At 42.7% G+C, this 19,133-nt stretch overlaps 1 protein-coding gene across 6 annotated transcripts in view; it reads right to left on the reverse strand.

Moving 5' to 3' along the window:
- Positions 1-18,565, reverse strand: part of KALRN (kalirin RhoGEF kinase) — a 668,527-nt gene extending 649,962 nt beyond the window's left edge. For all 6 annotated transcript variants that reach the window (XR_007243596.1, XM_048485754.1, XM_048485753.1 and 3 more), the window contains exon 1: positions 18,203-18,565. Coding sequence is in view for 5 of the 6 variants with exons in the window: in XM_048485754.1 (XP_048341711.1) it covers positions 18,203-18,275 (73 nt within the window). In the remaining variant the exon portion in view is untranslated. The remainder of the gene's footprint in view (positions 1-18,202) is intronic.
- Between the last annotated feature and the right edge of the window lie 568 nt (positions 18,566-19,133).

Raw genomic sequence — 19,133 nt, forward strand, 5'->3', positions numbered from 1 at the left:
TGAAATAACTGAAGACGTCCCCCTATCAGAATGGTGTGATAGTCATGCTCTGTTCGTTTTTTCGGAATTTGTAAACTTTCCTCCTCTACTTGTGGGTCGAACGGATCTGCCTCGAAAGGACTGATTTTGCCAAGTGGTCTTCCTGCTATCCCAGGTAGATCGTTTAGTATCTTTGCTGAATCTAGGCAGAGTCCTCTGAGTACAGAAGAATGATCTGGATGAACGTGCCGGGGAGGTGGCTCTAACAAATTTTGGCAGAGTCTTTCTTTTGTCTTTTCCTTCAACTAGAATTTGGTCGAGTTCTTGACCAAAGAGGTGTTCTCCCTGAAAAGAGTAACCTGCTACCACTATTTTAGAATGTTGATCTGCTTGCTGCCGCGAACGGCCATGAATTTCTTCTGGCAACAGTTGAAGTTGCGATTGCTCTTGCTGCATAGGACATCGCATCCAGGGTTGCATCCGCTATAAAGGAATTTGTGAGGAGGATGCGTTGCAGGCCTTCCCTGGTGCCTGCTTGTTCAGGTGGAATCATGTCCATGAGTCTTTTTAGCCATGCTAGGGAGGCCCTAGCCAAAATCAAAGAGGCCACTAGTGCTCCGATGTTAGCTGTCATCCACTCATGAGATCGCCTAAGGGCTGCATCAGATCTCTTATCTATGGGGTCTCGAGGGGAACCATCTCCTTCTTTATTCACTAATCCTGCTGTTTGTAGACCCACCATGGGTGCATCTATCAGGGGTATTTGCAGCATTCTATTAAAGAATTAAAGAATTCAGGCATGACATACAATTTCTTAGCAATCGCTGGTAAGCCCTTGCTGGATGATGGATTGTCCCATTCTTTTCTGATGCGATTTTCAAAAAGCTCAGGGACTGGAAAACAAACTGGGCCAAAATATGTTTGGCTACCTTTAGGTCTGCCCTTTATATTTTGTTTTGTGGAGGTATTAGTGCCTGGAGGATCTAAGGCGTTTTCTGAATCTTGCAATTCCAAGGCAGCAATGGCTTTGGAAAGTAGGGAGGCCAGGTCATCCACTTTGAAAAATCTATGTGATTGCTCTGGGGTTTCAACATTAATCTCTTCTGAGTCAGAAAATCTATTTTGGATCTCCTCTTCCTCCCCCTCACTGGCACTGCTCTCTCCTGGGAAGGTGAGAGGGTTCCTAGACTCTGAATGGTGGCGCCTGTGTGAGGGCTGATGAGGAGATCTGGATCTATTTCTGCGTCTACTACTACTGGCTTCTGACTGTCTAGCCCTGGCAGAAGATTTTTCAAAAGCTGCAGAAACGGTGTTTGAGAGGAGCTGAACAAATTCCTGGGGGGTAAATCCCTGCCACCCAGTTAAAAATCCCTCTGCTCCCTGCCCTCCAGAGTGGGTCTGCGCTGCACTGGAGGATTGAACACTCCCCGGGGACCCGGAATGCTCTTGCCTGTGAGACGCCATGGTTGACTCCATATCAGGGGGAGGAGGAGAGAAGCGATCGCAGTAGAGTTGCTGCGCTCTGCTAGGCGCGTCTCGTTACGGAGGGGAGGCGTTCTGGAGCGACGCTGCCTGCGTTCCGCTCCGGCGCTCGTCACAGCGTTCCATGGGCGGGCACTCAGAAGCGTCTGAGTTTGCCTGCTGCTTTTTCTTCCCCCGCGCCTTTTTCGGGAGGGGGGGTGAGTCTCTTCGTCCCATTCTCGGTCGACCCAGCAGCCGCATGAACGGGCTCCGTTGCCCTCCTCCAAGCTAGCCCAGCGGCTGCTGGGGGAGGAAGAAAGACTGTGGGCTACTGAGGCTCGGGTGCCCTCTGCAGTCGTCCTGGCGAATGTCTCCCTTTCCGGGGAGAAGGATCTGTTCGCCATCTTGAATGGCTGAGTAAAAAGGGGCCAAGGTGCTGTGGAACTGAAAGTGAAACTAGCCCTGTTTTTTACCCTTAAACTATTCCTCACACAAATAAGGAAGGGGAAGGGTATGGGTAGACAAAAGACAACTCACAGACTACACAAAGACAGGATTAAGGCAAAAGGAATAAAAGTTTCCAAGGAGCTACCAGAGATCCTTGCACTCCCGATCAGGCAGGAAAGAATACTGACGAAATGGAGGATGAAGACCAGACAGGAAGTTTTAAAAAGTCATTTCCTGCCTCCCGGTTAAAGGGCAAGAAAGCACCCATCCAAGATGGTCTACACCTCCAGGAGAATACAGAGTGCGCACTGGGAGCACTCTGGCCCAGCTACACCTCTGCCTGACAACCCTAGGATCCACCATCACAGACTATCAACAATGCAGGCACTAGTAGGGTTACCAACCTGCAGGTGGGCATAGAGATCTCCCAGTATTGCAACTGATGTCCAGATTCAACAATCAGTTCACCTGCACAAAATGGATGCTTTTGAGGGTAGACTTTATGGCATTATGCCTTGCTGAGCTCTGCTCTCCCCTGCTCCACCCTTTCCAAGCTCAACCCCCCAGTTATCCAGAAATTTCCCAACCCTATCAGTCAGTCAATCCGTCCCTTTATTAGCATATATAAAATGAAATAAACCAAGTAAAATATTAATTCACACATTATGATTCTTATATTGTCGTATCCTCATAGCTATCAGAGTTGGCAACACTAGGTACCTGCATGATACTTTGAAATTTACTTCCTGCACTCCCCAATCAATACAGACTATCTTACAAACCGCAAGATATCAAAGATTGTAAAAACATGCAAATTTGAAAAAAATTATGCAAATATGCAAAAAAACCATACAAATTCAGCAATAACCAACATCTAAAAACAGTTAAAATCTCAATAATGAACTAAAAGAACAGCAGCACTAAAATCTTCAAAACACTTAAAACCAGCAAAAAAGACAGCAATAAAATAGCATGGTACTAAAGTCAATAATAATGTATGTAAACCAGTATCAACAACAACAACAAAAATACAAGCTTTACAAAATTCTTCAGTTAATAAATAAAGCTTCACATGCCACTGGAATCTTAACAAGTGCAAGTCAACATATTGGGTGACTGATGGCATTTCATAATTCAAGAAAGGCACAACTAAAAATGCTCCCTCTCTAGTTATTGCTTGTATTTCTTCCAGCAACAGAGAGAGATGAAATAAGGCCACCACAGACAAAAATCTTACAGAGGCAGATATTATGAGAGTAGGCAGTTCTTTTGGTACTCTGGTCCCAAACCATCTGAGGCACTTTGAATTAGGCTTGGAACAGAATAGTCAATCAGTGCAGTAACAGTAAGAATGACATGATATGATCTCTATAACTACCAACCAACCATCTGGCTGCTGCAGTTTGAACTAACTGAGGCTTTTGAACTGTTTTCAAAAGCAGCCCTACATTACAGACATCTAACCTGAATGTGAACAGAGACTGAATAACTCGTGGCCAAATCTAGCTTTTCTAGGAGGAAAGGGGTCATGGCTGCTGCAGAAAATCAAGCTGGTAAAAGGTACTCTGTGCCACAGAGGAAATGAGTTGCCATCTGTAGACCTGGCTGGAGCAGCAACCCCAAACTGTGAGCTTGCTCCTTTAAGGGAGCAGGACTCCATTGACAAACTGACATTTCCTGATTGGCCAACAGTACTTCAGATCTGGACTGTGTTTCAAGCCTCCCACCTACTGCCAATCCTGACAAACAGCCTCTCCTCCAGCCTTGCCTCCTTGGATTCAAGCTCCATTGGAAGAAAGTCATTCTGCTGGACTTCTGCATCAGATCCATCCCATGGCAGAAATGGAGACAGAATCACCCATCCTCAGAAGGACTGTGTGTTTGTGCTTCAGTCACCACTCTTGGCTTTCCTCCTCCTAGCTGGAAATGCCCAGGTTTACAACTTATGCCGAAACATGGGGTAGTTTCCCTGTGAATGAGTAATTCTAGAACTCTAAAAGAAAACCTATAAAGAAAGGTTATTTTATTTTATTCAACTTGTGGGCTGCCCTTCCTGATGCAGCCTCAGGGCAGCTGACAACATTGATCAATAAGCAATAAAATCAATTTTAAAAATTCTTGTCCATATCCCAGCACTATCGACTTCCATTAAGTGGGATAAACAATTAAAAAATTAAACTATGCCCCCATATCATCAGCATTCACACCCTACATGAAAAAGGGGAGGAGAAAGGAAAAGAAGGCAAGGGAGGCCAGCTAGTTATGACCACTTACGCACTCTAAAATACATTAATGATATGCACCTCCAAATTTAATTCTGGGGGGGTGGGAGGGAACGTATGTTTCATGTCCCAGTGAGGCATGACACTGGAAGACCCATGAGGGAATCTTCCAAGCTTTTGAAAATGGAAGTAGCAGCTGCACAAGCCATGCTACAGGAGAAGATGAGGTTTAACTGTTTCCCTTTCCCCCTCTCAGCATGGTTTCACCACTTAAAACCACAGCCACCTCCTTGCTATTATTAGTCCTGGAAGGAGAAAAGGCAGGCAAATATCCAAGGCTAATAACAAGGCAGACATTTGTTTAGAAAAGCGCACAGCTACAGAATATACAAAAGGATATAAAGCTACTGCTATTGGATTCCACCAATAACACTGGCTTTATATTGGGGTTGATAGCAACTTGCATATATATATATAAAAAAAATCATCCATTCATGTTTTGTATTTTCCTTTGCAGCTGCTTTTTGAAGTACATATCTTAACAGCTGCTCCCTTCAAAAATAAAGTTATTTCCATAGCAGACCCTCATACTCTCACTCTTAAAAGTTCAAAAGAAAAATCTGGAGAACTGCACAGACTACACACAAATAGGCTGCTGTGATAGGTGTCTGAAGTTTTCAATGCCCAAGCTTGCTTCTGAGTAGAAATGAGTGGAAACAAAGTGGTCTGTTTCCTGGAGATTCACACCCCATCAATTCAGTCCCTCAAAACTCACATCGTTACTTCATACTCGTTAGGATTGACTTGCTCCTTCCTACTGAATTTATCCAAATGCTTCAGATGAAGTCTATTAGCATCATTCGCTGAGCTCCCTGCTCCGCTTTTCAAGGATAAAGGAGGAAAGCTTAAATTGCCATGAAGGCAGCAGCAGACAGTTCCAGAAGAGCCGGCTGTTTTATGATATATTCTGTGTAACAGGAGGCAATAAATGTAAATCAGAACTACACCAGGGCTTAGCATGGCACATAGCCCCTTCAGTTATCATAGTCATCCAGCCACTCTACCACAGAGCCAAACAAAGCCCCAAAATTTTAACAATTTATTTCCCGAAAATATACATTTGACAAAAAATTCACAGTCCGCATAATTTTCAACCCAACAAACTGAATGCAGTTTAGCAGCCATGCATGGTAGCCAGTCAGAGCATTTGTCATTTTGATGCAGGTCTTGGGACTGCAAAAATGACAGAGTTGCCCAGGGCAGCCTATGGCTGTTGGGCTGCTTTTGGCTTGATGGGATACGAATTGAAGCTGGCCTCCACTAGTTAGAGACCCACTGAGGTACAGTAGTTAGAATGTTGAACTAGAACTTGGGAAATTTAGGTTCAAACACCACTCAGCTGTGCTACTCATTAGCTGGCCTTGGGCCTCTTATTCACTCTCAGGCCAACCTAACGGAATGAGAGGGGGGATAAAGTGGAGGAGGGTACAACTATGTACAACCGCTCTGAACTTATCAGAGGAAGGATGGGAAGGAAATGTGACAGGCTGATAAACACTTCCAGGTCAACGTCCAAATCTTGTCATAATAATTCTGTACTAGTGGCCCTCGCTTCTTGTTCCTATCATTCATTCATTCATTCATTCATTCATTCATTCATTCATTCATTCATTTGATTTTATAGGCCACCTCATCCCCAAAGAGCTCTAGGCAGCTCACAACAATCCCAAACAACCGCATAATAAATCAATTAATCCAATAGGATACATAACCATCTAAAAACAATAATAAATTACATTAAAATTCAATGCAGCAAATAACTTTAGAACAGTACAGCATATGATTTAATTGGAGGCACCCGATCTAAAAGGCCAGGAAGGGCTGGCAGTGCCGAAAGATGGAAGCAGCAGGTGGTGCCAATAATATGATCCTCTTCCTGCTATTGCCCTCTTCCTGCATTTGACCCTGTAAGTTTGTTTACAGGAAATTGAATGGCAGTCACAAAATCATTTCTGCAACAACTTCACAGCTATTCAAGAACAGGATATACAGTCATACAGTGTCCCCCCCACCCCCCAAATATCATGAATCTCTGAACTAAAACCCTTCTAAGACAATATCCATATGCTTGTTCACATCAGAATCATAATTCTATAGCCCTTGTCTATTGATTGCCACAGGAAAATCAAGAAGTCTGTCTCATGCTTGAAACAAGATTCATGTAGGCTCCTTTCTGCACCTCAAGAGACAAGTAATATTAATTTCTGATTTTGTTACATTTAACAAATTTAAGACCAACCCTGACTGTTCATTATGTAAAATTAAAAAATCATTAGCAAGGTCCTCAAAATCTGGTGTCATAATTACATTCAAAAATTGGAAATACAGAAGAATACATAAACAACATTTTGGTCTATATTTTATTTCCAGTTCCACTAAAATAACCTGCACAAACAAAAATGCCCCTTTTGTTTGCCTCTTTGGAATGACACTTTGATTTCTCTGACAAGACTGTGATCTACTAATTTTACTAAGTGCTGAACCAGAATCTCCAGGGACTGTTTCCTTACCTTCCCACCCAATAATATGATTTACTCACAGCCATGAAATACATTTAAGTACATTAACTAGAATACATAAGAGATTCAACTAGGCTACCCCATCCCTAAATCCAACCTCTTCTGGATGACATATGGCCAAGCAACAACCCCTTCCCTCCCCTCCCAAAAAGTTAATGGCAACTGCTTTGACAGAGAACTTCCTCCTTTTCTTCAACATGACAGAGTAGAAGTTGATAATCCCCACAGACCTCCATTTTCCTCCCCCTTTCTCATTCCACTCCTCTGTGGCCCCAGTGGTTTATCATGTCCAATTAGCCATCTGCCATGCCGGTATCATCATACAAAAGAAGGGCCCTCCCCTCCACCGTAACCCATCAGCAGGCCCTTTGTCCAAGCTGACAAATAAGAATCAGACACCATTGTTCTCTGCTGACGCTGCTGTCCGCACAGAGGCTGCCAGTTCTGATTAAAACAGCAGGAGGCCACAGGACACTCCAGGAGTCAGGATCTGTGACAGTGGTTCCATATATTATCATGCAAGTTCTGTTTTCAGCTACTTAGCAATATTCAGGTCAAACTCTGTTTTCTGTGGGGGTTGCACAAGAGTCGTTTTATGTTCACCCAGGAATTCGCAGAACATAACTAGAATGCATTAACAGCAGCACTGTACCATTACTAAGCAATTTTTCTGCAGGACAGATATATTCCTTGCATGCAAAAGCATCTTCTATTACAATGGCCTAAAATTACTGTTTTCCATCAAATTACTGTTACAGCTCAATTTAGGCTGTTGCTGTTCTGGCACAAAGCCACAGACCCATTACACGTCAGACTGGATCTGTGCAGTGTCACAGATCTCATATGCACCAGATGGGCACCAATGTGCAAACAACCTGTGCCATCTGTATGGCAACTGGGAGTGCAATGTCCACAATTCCCTGTCAGAATAAAGAGTTGGCGTTGTTCAATACCACTCCATTCCCAACTGGATATACAAGCAATATAGTGGGTTTGCACCAAGGCCAAGGAAGCTCATGGTTAGCCATGCATTGTGGCTTGCCGAGTGCTTGGCAGCTCTCCTTCTATTGCATCTGGGGCAGGCAGCAAAAAACAGAAGGCTTAATGAGTCCCCTGAATTACCCCCATTATCTTCAACTTGGTGAGTCACAAGTGGTACAAGCCTACTTTACAGTGGTTCTTCATTTCATTTACTGACTCTCATTAGATCTACCAGGTACAGTGTTAGAGACACAGTCTGTGTTTTGCGGAGGGGAGTGAAGTAAAACCCTGAAACATCAGCTAACAACATCATGACCATCCAGATGGCAACATCAGTACAAGAATTCTAATTCATGTTTTTCCAGAGGACACAGACTGGGAAGCTTTTTGTAATGTGCCAAATACAGCCAATTGGTAGCAATATATTTCCTTACTAACCGTGCAATCCCAAGCCAAGTTTAAAATCCACTGATGGTTTTAAAGGGTATAGCTTTCTTTAAGTTTGTCAGAGTGTGACAGAGGCAGGAGATCCATGACACACCCAGAATTGGATTTAGGTACAAGTTAAGTAAGTGACAACTTAGGACCAAGGGAAGCCAACTTTGTAACTGGTCCCTCTAACTGTTCCTTCAATAGCAGTTTAATTTGCAGCAGCTATCACAATATGTCCTATTGTTCTATTAAAAGCATCAACTGCTCGTTTCTACTCATTAAACTTCTATTAAAGGCACTGGACTTTTTTTCTTTCAAGTTGGCATTTGGCACCCTTATTAGGGCCTTGGCTTATCAAAGATGTCAAAATACAACAAAATTTGTTAATTTTTAAAAATAATATGATGGGTCTCTTAAATTTAACACAACTTAGGGTCTCAGAATGTCTTAATCCATCCTGCTTTTTCTTATGACTTTTTATTATTCTGGCAGGACACCTGTGACTTACATATCTGGAGATGAATATTTTCCTTTTACAGTATCCAGAAAATATTTATTTTTGTTAAACTGATCCGGCAGCTCTCACACTACGTTGAAAAGCTGCCAACTTTTGAAAAGGTCTGGCTCCTGTGCGTTTATCATCCTGATACTGTGTATAGAAGTCAAACATGCCAAAGACCTCCCAGCCTGGAGAAAGAAAAAGATGAAGAAAGTATCATTGCCGAAAGTCTCTACACTTTAGCCTGCTGTGAAAACAGAGGAACAAGACCAGTTTAAATGCCAAGAAACTTAAGACACCCAACTGATAGTCATTTTATGGTAACATGAACAGCCTCTCACTAGGAGACAAAGCTTCCTTCACTTCCCTCCAAACATACATCCACCCAAAACTGTTTCTACAATATTAATGACCACAGCACTCCAGCACTCCAATTGCTCCTATTAAAATGAAGATAATTTCCTCTCATTATCCTCAGCCAAGCATGATGTGATCTTCGAGTAAAAGGCACAGTATGCCTAATTACAGCAGTTCTGTTCCACCACTAGTGAAATAAAAAAGTTGCTTTTGATTGTGAAGACTGCAAAAAAGATATTTTTCACTTTAGAGGTACATGCAGTGGTGGGATTCAGCCGGTTCGCACCACTTCAGCAGAACCGGTTGTTAAAATGGTGCTTGTAAACAACCAGTTGTTAAATTATTTGAATCCCACCACTGGGTACATGTCTTGTTCATAAGTGTTAGGTAAAGAGATCCAAGAAGCAAATCTCTTTGGAAGTAACCTGGCTGCACACAGACCAAGTTTCAATCAATGTTATATGAACAACGGCCCTCAAAGGGCAAGAAGTATTTCATGTGTAAACCTGGAGGTTCACATAATGTTAGAAGCTGTAGACTGGACCCTAATGAAGTCTGTCAGCATTAGGACATTAGCATTTCTTGAAAAAATTATCTGGAACTAGTCCTCAAGTGTATGCCTTGATTAGCCTGATCAGGAAACTGCTGAAACACAGATGTGGCTGGATTTCAGCCTGTTTCAGTCCTATAGGTTGTGTGTGCTTTTGAGGTCATGTGTATGCATCAAAATGTTGTACTTTAGTCAGATTTCTCTCTGGGTGTGCATGTGTACACTCTCTTTCTTGCCTAATGCTTTGGCTTCCTTTGCAGTGTTACAACTGTCTAGGTCTAATTTCAAGGCCCTCTGGCCAAGCTCTGAATCCCCATGTGGTTTAATATTGGGTTGTGCTCTATGCTATAAAATAGGAATTGTTTATTCACCATAGCATTAAATGCAGAACCTTCGTCCAAATAAAATATGAGTACAAATGCCTCTCATTTGGCCCTTGGCCATGCTGATGTTTCAAGTCATAAATTACAGGGAAATCTGGGTTAATAAAGCCAAGCACTCCACAAGTATTTTCCTTTCATATATTCATAAATACAGATGGTTACTGTAGAGTATGTATCCCAGCACTTCAGCAAAACTGCAGTTTTGTATCTGTACTGAAACTTCATTGGAACTATAAGTTAGAGCAGCTGAAGCAACAAAATACTTCATCAGGGCTCCTAGTTGCCTGCAAGAGGTCCACACACCTGTCCAAAAAGAGAATTCCTTATTTGGATGCTCCCCTTTGAAAGGTATGTGATTATTTATTTCACTTCTCAGAAATCCAACCTTGCCCTTAAAATCTTTGTCTCCCTCCTAAGCATCTCAGGATCTTATCAAGAAGATAGAAACAATAGTGGCAGCTACAGTTTTTTCTGTTAGTTCAAACTATTACTATACTGGCACGCAGGCAAGGGAGTCAAAGTGAGATCAAGGGTCTCCATTTGTCCTTAAAATCTAAATTACAGCCACCTGAGGTCCCAACTGAACTTACAATTTAACCCTCCACCACTCCAACATGATTTCACTGATCAATATAGGGATGTGACCCCTACTATTATCAGTTTTTAACAAAAATAGTACTTTTTTTCTTTTCTAGAGCTACAAAAGCATTTACAGTGTTTCACTTTTAACAGGTGATCTTATGCATAGTTAGGAAAGTTAGCTGCCCCCATCCCCACACTCATCACATGGCTACAATCGGAATTTGGGTCGAGATGAAATTTGGCTTTAAAATTTTGCAGGCAGACGAGAAAGTCTGACATTAAATTGAAAAAGGCACGGTTTATATGGCCAAATGACATAATATCAAGTAAAACACCCAAATCCCAACTGCTTTTACCAGCATGTAGTATGAGTTCTTGCTTAATAATATGTCACAGTAAAACTGCTTCAAATGTTAAGTCAATTCAGAGATTCCTTCCCAAAATATGACAATTTATTCCACATCTCAGTCTCATTGATTAAACATACATCATGGGGTTGACTTGATTAGTTATAAAGTCTGAAGGCAGAATAATAAAGCCATCATGAAAACTCTTGTCTGCAACCAAAAACAAGATGTATTAAATGCCTGATACTTTTTAGGAACCATACAGTTATTCAGCCTCAAAAACTCTTCTTTGCAGACATTATTTCAAGAGGCTCTATTGTTTAAATAGTATGTTCACTCCCAATCACTTTTAACTTATTTATTAACAGAGCGGGCCATCATGTGTGCCCAAATGAACAACAGCTGAAGTCAAAACATACAGGTTGAATGGCAGTAATACAAAGAGAATTATTCACTGCCCTAAAAATTATATCAGCTTTCTGTTCTACTGAATCTCATCTACTTAGATTGAACTTTTTCCTATCAAATACAATGCATGTTCAGGAAACAGCACAAAAGTAATTTGACAAATCCAGTGATCCTCTGTGCTGTATGTCTAGGCTATCCTATCCATTCTGGAACATATTTAATCTTCATTAAGGCTGATGTTGACCCCACTGAATTAATTTACAAAGTTATACATCTCTGTATAATTGGAAGGTTCTCACAAGTATGCACCAACTCCTGCCTTGGGTATGGGTGACCACATTTTGGTCTTTCATCAACTGCACAGGGACCAGACAATTTACTGTGCAATATGGTCTGCCACTTCTTTATAAATGCTTAAGATGGCAAAAATTATTCCATCTATTTTCAGCAAGATGTTGTATAGAAATTCTTGAAAGACAGGGACTCCGAATTGTTTCCTCACAGTTCTTTTATTGTAGTATAATTTTTGCTTTACCCCCCCCCCCCCCCGAGTATTAAGAACAACTTTCCTTTGTTAATCAACAATACAGTTCAAATTCTATCTTGCACGGGGAACTTATGTACAGCCCTATTTATCCAAGCCTGAGGAACATACAAACATTTAATAATCTTGGGCCTATGTTAAAAGAAAGGGAATTTAACTATTATTATTTATGCCAATGTTAGTTTGCCATGTCTCAAAAGTTCCCAGTGTATAAATAATAAAACTTAACACACCTATAAAACATTTATTTGGTTGACAACTAGTGGAACATAAACAAGCAACAACAATACTGCATCATAGATTAACTGATTTTTTGTGCCATTAGTTTTCATTGTCTAGGGCAGGGGTCTGCAACCTGTGGCTCTCCAGTTGTTCATGGACTACAATTCCCATCAGCCCCTGCCAGCATGGCCAAATTGGTTGCAGACCCCTGGTCTAGGGTCCATATCATTGATGCATGAAGGTATATCCTCAGTTGGCAGATTTTTTTAATGTGTACGCAGATACAGGCATAAAGAAAAAAGAACATTAAAATGGATCATAATTTGTTAAAAGTGGACCAAAAATGCAAGAAGTATAGCCTATGACCTTTCTGTACAAAGCTGAAATCAGTACAAGATAAGAACAGAAATCAATCATAAAAGCTGAAATATAAGATATGCTACCTCTACTCAGGTAATTTAACACCTGTGAAGAGGAAAAAAATCTCCTGACAGTAGATCAGATTTTTAAAAGACATCTAGAAGAAGAGAAGAGTTTGGATTTACACCTCCCCCTTTCTCTCCTGTAGGAGACTCAAAGGGGCTTACAATCTCCTTTCCCTTCCCCTCCCCCCCACCAAACAACCTGTGAGGTAGGTGGGGCTGAGAGAGCTCTGAAGAACTGTGACTAGTCCGAGGTCACCCAGCTGGCATGTATTGGAGTGCACAAGCTAATCTAGTTCACAAGATAAGCCTCCACAGCTCAAGTGGCAGAGCGTGGAATCAAACCTGGTTCTCCAGATTAGAGTGTACCTGCTCTTAACCACTGTGCTACTGCTGTTCTACATAACATGTGACATATTTACATGGCTCACTTAATTAAAGTAATGCTATCAGTATTCAAAAAAATTACAATTATGCTATTCATGACTTTCCTGATAGTGTAATATCTGACCATGAATCAAGTTTCTTTACCAGTGCTAGAAGGCCTCTCTCAGCCACCTAGGCATACAAATTTGTAAAGTGTTCATTATGTAAGACCCACAGTTTAATGGGAATGATGTAAGAACAAGTTTCTTTTTTTCCTTTTCTTTTCTTTTTGCCACATGAAGACTGAACTATCCTACAACACCAATAGGTACTCCTTTATCCTCCAAAACCCCTTCCATATAAATTATGTTTATTATTTGATCTGATTTTAGCCAGCTTGCCCTCTGAGGGGCCCATAGAGCTGGTCAAACAGAAAAAAACACAGCATTCTGTCTCTGGGCAAAGCCAACAGGAAGGCGTGGAGGACACAGTTGAATCCCAAGTTTAAAAAGTACAGAATGGGCAACTTCCTCAAATTAGTTCTATTTCTGATATAAAGAATGATGCATCCATTATGGAACGACTCTAGATTAAATATCCTAAATGAACATCTACACATTAAAATATTAAAATATTGCTTAAAATATTAATTGCGCTTGTACGAGTGGGTGCTTTCTACTTGCAGGAAGAAACTGAGATTGAAGATTAATAAAACTATTATGAAGAGTTCGTGCATGTTAAAGGCCACTGTGACTTAATAGACAGAAGCTCTCACCATAATTCTTATGACAGACTTTAAATGTAGATCAGGTTGGTCAGATATTGCAAACATCAAGCTGAAAGGGTGTGGTCCATCTCAGCCTACCTGGTGAACTCATAGCTGCTGCTATATTTGCACAGGAGACAGAACAACAAACTATAAATGGTGGGAAGCATCATTTAAAGGACTATTTATACATCAAGCAAGAGGTGTTTAAAATGGAATGTTAAAAAATAGCATGCAAAAGACAGTTGTTGAGTCCTGCCTATACCCAGTCTATACCTTACACTGAGTCAGTTAATCCAAGCACTGTTCATCATCCTCAACTACTGGGAGTGATCCATAAAACAGAGAAAACTTTAAAAGTGCCTGGAGAAAATGACTGAGACGAGGTAGTATGTTACAGCACAGAGGATGCAGGTCCACATTTTCCACGCTCTCTTTTTTCTTGTAAAGTTAGACCCACTCCACCCTGATCATCATGTCCAGCTCAGCCTTTTCCAGCTAATTCTGTTCGTTTACAATCTTCTCATGGCAACCACAGTACACAAAATAAATCTTTGTAGCATGTTAAAAATGCCCTTCGTCACTACTGAATTACTCATAAGTATCTCCACACATCTGAGAATAAGGGACAAAAGGCTTTCAGGTCAAAGGGCCCAAGCTTCAGGAAGGCATGGGACTGACTTCTGTTGAGTACTACTACTGGTCTATCAAGGTCCATATGGTCCAGTTAGGCAGACAGCAGCTCTCCAGAGTCTATAGTAGATGTTTTTCACATCACCTACCATGTGTGCTTTTAACTGGTGGTACCAGTGATTGACCTGGGATGTTCTGTATGCAAAGCAGATGCCTTGGCACTGGGCCTAGCCCCTTATCCATGAATCCCCAATAGTCAACAATAACAAATATGCATTCACTGGTTTTGCCTATTCATTCTAATGTGAGCTAGAAATTAAAACCCTATTATTTATCTATATGACATTTATTATCTGGTTTTCAGATCAATGGTTCTCAAAATAGGACACAACAACGATATCCACTATATCCAGAAAGTATGGTGCAGCAAATTAGTGGACACAGTAACAGTCAATAAATCTCAAGATTTCTTTTAAGGCTTCATCTAAAAAGAAGGGTCTCGCAAAGCAATTTAAAAGGCCCAGGATCCCAAATCTAGCACACCTTGACAGTCATCTGATATCCTGATCAAAAATGCCAATTGTATAGATTTGATAGCAAAACCTTCCAGAGATTTCCCATGCTAGATTTCAAGGAGGCACATATGGGAAAAGACACACTCCCATCTAACTTGATTCCAGACTGTAAAGAGATTTAAAAGCAATCAGCCAGGAATCAAACAGAATACTGGTGATCAAATGGAAGACATATTTTGTGCATTAATCCAGAACACACACAAGTTTGTTTTCTAAGCCATGTACTTTTTGATCTTTTCACAATTCTTCCACAAGCATGAGGTGTCCATAAGCCATCTCTTCCCCGTGCATGCAATTTTCACAATTAGGAGTCCATAAGTCATCTCCCCGCCACAATGCAATTTGTTACTGACCTCCAGAGGTACAACCAAATGTGAGGTAAGATAAAATGTTTCACCACAATTCCCTTGTCAAAAAAAGGCAAATGTTTTCAAGTTGTACAAATTAGACACACCCTTTCCTTCAGTGTCACATCTCTCTTTCTACATGTAACATTTATGTAATTTTAATGTACATATTTGTCATTATTACCGTGCCCTAGAGCATGTGCTCCCTAACTAAGAAACCATTACTAACAATTGTACCAATTTTATCATGGAGTCCAAATCACAAAACTTGTGTCCAGTATCAGACCACTGGAGAAACTGATAACCTTTGAGAATACAGAAACTGGCTGTGCTAACTACACTGTAGACTTCCAAAACTGTTCGGTGAATTCATGATCTCCAGTTCTTCCTGTTAACATTGCTGGAAGGGTTCATTAAGAGGATATTGCTGGATTGGACTACACAGCTGTTTATTAATGCTCTTTATACTCCTCTTTCTTCTTTGAACGCATTTTTGATTACTTTTTGCTCCCTGCTCTCCCCTATCTGGCATCCATGAACACTAACACAGAATCTAAGCATATACAAAACAAAGAGTTAAACAGAACAAGAAAGCTTCCTTAGATAAGATTTTTTTTTCAAAGTTATTAGGTTTTGACAAGCTCAGGGCCGCAGCCAGAAGACAGCTCTGCTAACCAGCATTATTTGTATTTATGTAAAAGCCTACCTGTTACAACTATACACAAATGAAGCTTTCTTTTTAAAAGCTATGAATTAATAACAGATTCTTATGTGAAACTGAATCAGTGTTTTACACTCAACAGCATGCAGTAGAAGACTTTTGATCTAGTTACTTCCTTGAATACATCTGAAATTCCAAGGAACCTTACAGGAAATTCATGGGACATCTAAACAGGTTTATAATCAAGATTATTTTGGTATAGAACTTCAGGCGGGGCAGTGAGAAGAGGAAATGTCTGATGGGATGATTGTTTTTAGCAACACTTCTTGTGAATAAAGTGTCATTGGGCAGATACTTAAATAGCTAACGTGTCAATCTAATGCAGAAATAGCCTTTCATTTATAAGGCAAGTCAATGGACCAAATATGAACCAAAGGGTGTGGGGGAGGGTCTAGGGAAATGGGATTGAGAGAACATCCTCTGAACTATTCACATTCCTAGAGCACTTGCACTACTAAATCCATAATTGCTTTGACTGTAGCCCTATTCAGGCACCCTCGGGCAAAGATCGCTGCAGTTCAGGAGATACTTGTGGCTCATGAGACACCCTCACACAGTCCATCCATATTATACTTATCCTCAGAGATCAAAGCATATTAGCAGAAATGGGGTGTAGCCTCCCACAGAGGGCAGCCAGGAGACCTGTCATGGATCTGCGAGATTTTTAAGCTTCTTGAAAAGTTAGAGCCACAATGGGATTGTTCTGCTGCTGCTGAAGGAGCCCCAAACACTCTACATGACTGCTGCTCAGGCTAAAGCAGGAGGGGAGAGGCAGCTGGAAAAGCAAAGCCCCTGTAGCAACAAGAACCAGCCTCCAGTCTGGAAGGGTAAAGCATTTAATCCTTTCCAATCTTTAATTAAGATTCCACAAAGTTGCTTTCTAACACTGTTTTTTTCCCACCCCTGAAAATTCTGCTTATGGACCTGGAAGACATTGAATAAATGGGAAATTTTCTTTCACTTTCATCAGAACTAAGATAATGTAAAAACAAATCTGAGGGTATCCCCTGTGTACGAGCTGTACACACACACATATGTACAGCTGCTTCTGTTCAAACTTCTGCTGTTATGTTAGCACCCTCTGACACAAGAGAGCAAACACCCATTCTCTTGACAAATGAATTATATCTTGACATGTCCTCTGTGATGACCTTCTGAAAGGCTCTCCTGTAAAGTTCATGGCATGAAGGCTGCTCCTTACAAGCAGCCCCCTCCCCCCCACACCAGTCAAGTCTTCACACTCATCCACTTATGTGCCCCTGGGGCACTGCTTGAGCAAAAAGTGCCTAAGTAGTAACAGAAAGAAAGAAAAGGGTTTCCAGTACTTCATCAAGAGCCAAAGGATTACATGCAATGTGAGCATGTAAGAGAAAGAGGAGTGTTTACAAAATATATGGGTGAATGCAAAGAATAGGTATGTTGGGGTGTGGTTTTTTTTCTTAAAAATCAAATTCCACAATAATTTATCATGTCTGTTTATTATGCTCCTTCCCACCCACATGCCCAGCCTTCCTCACTGATCCAGCTAGGTAACGTATTGTAAGCAGCAGCTCCAAGATGGCTAATATCTAAGCCTCTGGCTCCATCACCAGACCCAACCTGTGCATCAGCTTAAAAGGTATGCTTAGAAAGCCAGTGTGTCTCTGGCTAGTCTACAAGAAGACATCATTTAGCATCTCATTCGGCTTTTATGCCTCCTAGCATAAAAGTGGGAAGGCCAGGAGACCACAGTGATGCCTTAACATGTTTCAACTCCAGAGGGGTCTAGAAAGCCACGGATGCTGTGACAACCAAGCCTGCTCTTGGCTTCTCAAAAGTGACTGAAGATCACCCCATTTCCGCACAAGAGTGAAAGGCATGATTTTAAAACAGGATGGTGATTTGCTAGCCACGGAGCCTAAGAACAAAATATGCATGTACATGAGAAAGAAATCCAGATTCAGGAGGGGGGCAGGTAGGAGGCATCAGTTTGGTTTGCCTGCTAAGACTGATTGACAGCCAACAGTTTGCCCCCCCCCCCGAAAACAGACCAAAGCCCAAAACACAAAAAGCATCCCTTTGCACAGAGACGGTGGCTTTTCCTTGGAAAGTCTCTCCTCCTCTGCCTTGCCAGAGGAGGAGGCGGGAGGATCACCAAGCATTTTTTGTCAATAACGAGAGGAAAACAATGCCGACTGGGGGGGGGGGGGAGATAATCAAAGGGGGGAGGATCAATCGAGGATCCCTACCGTCAGGGACTCCCTCAAACCCATCCTGCCCCTCCAAAATCCAAAGTGAATCAAACATCACACACGCCGCGACATCACCCATCCCCAAATCTCGCCAGGGCGCTGGCAGCCCGGTCTCTCCCTGGCACACACCTCCCTCCCCGGCTGTTACCTGTTCGGAAAAAGGCGTCCACCTCGGAATCGGGCACTGCCCCTTCCTCCGCTGTCCCTTCGGCGGGGTTCATGGCTGGGCTTGGGGAGAAGGAGACTCGCAGCGATCCCGGCAGCTGGGTAGTATCCAGTGAGTTGGGGCGGCGGTGGAGGCAGAGCGCAGAGGGGCGAGGGAGAAGGAGACACCCAGGCTCTCTGGCGCGCCAGGAGGAGGGCGTGTGAGGAAAGGGAGGAGGGGGAGATGGAGGCGCTCTCAGCAGCAGCAGCAGCAGCACCCCATCCCTGCCATGGAGTCTGCTGGGATCTTCCGATACTACCAGTCGGGGGTGGGGGGTGTCTGGATCTGTGCGTGTGATGGGGTGGTGGTTCCCTCCTCTCCTTGCAAAGGCGTGCGCGCACCCGCACCACCAGCCAGCACCTCCAACATCAGCAGCCGCCGCCGCCGCCGCCGAGGAGGCTGTGCCCGCCCCCTCGCCTCCTCACTCTATTGTTCAGCCCTACTCTCTGATCCTTCCTTACCACCACCCCCGTCGCCCCCTTTGCCGGCAGTCGCCCTGTCGGCTTCAAACGCGATTCCCCTCTGCTGCTCCACCGAAAGAAAGAAAAACCCCTGCTGGTTTTAGGCGGCTGACAGCTCCGTCTTGCCGCTGGGCGTCACGGGGAAAGGGTGTCCCCACCGCCAAGACCCGGCACCGGCAGCCCTTTTAATTCTCATTGTTGCAAACAGCTTTGGCAGGACTTCCTGGCAAGGAGCAGGAAAAGCTGGGAGGGGAAGGATCGCCCATCGGGGGAAGCGGCAGTGCGCGCCTGGAAGAGGGAAGCGCCCCTCGCCAAGATCCAGGCTCGTTCCCTTCTCCCCTGATCCTCCCGTCACCCAGTCCCTGTCAAAGCAGTGTGGCTTCCGCGGCACCCTGCGCCCCACCTCCCTGCCT

Source organism: Sphaerodactylus townsendi, linkage group LG02, assembly GCF_021028975.2.
Source record: "Sphaerodactylus townsendi isolate TG3544 linkage group LG02, MPM_Stown_v2.3, whole genome shotgun sequence".
Classification (NCBI taxonomy): domain Eukaryota; kingdom Metazoa; phylum Chordata; class Lepidosauria; order Squamata; family Sphaerodactylidae; genus Sphaerodactylus; species Sphaerodactylus townsendi.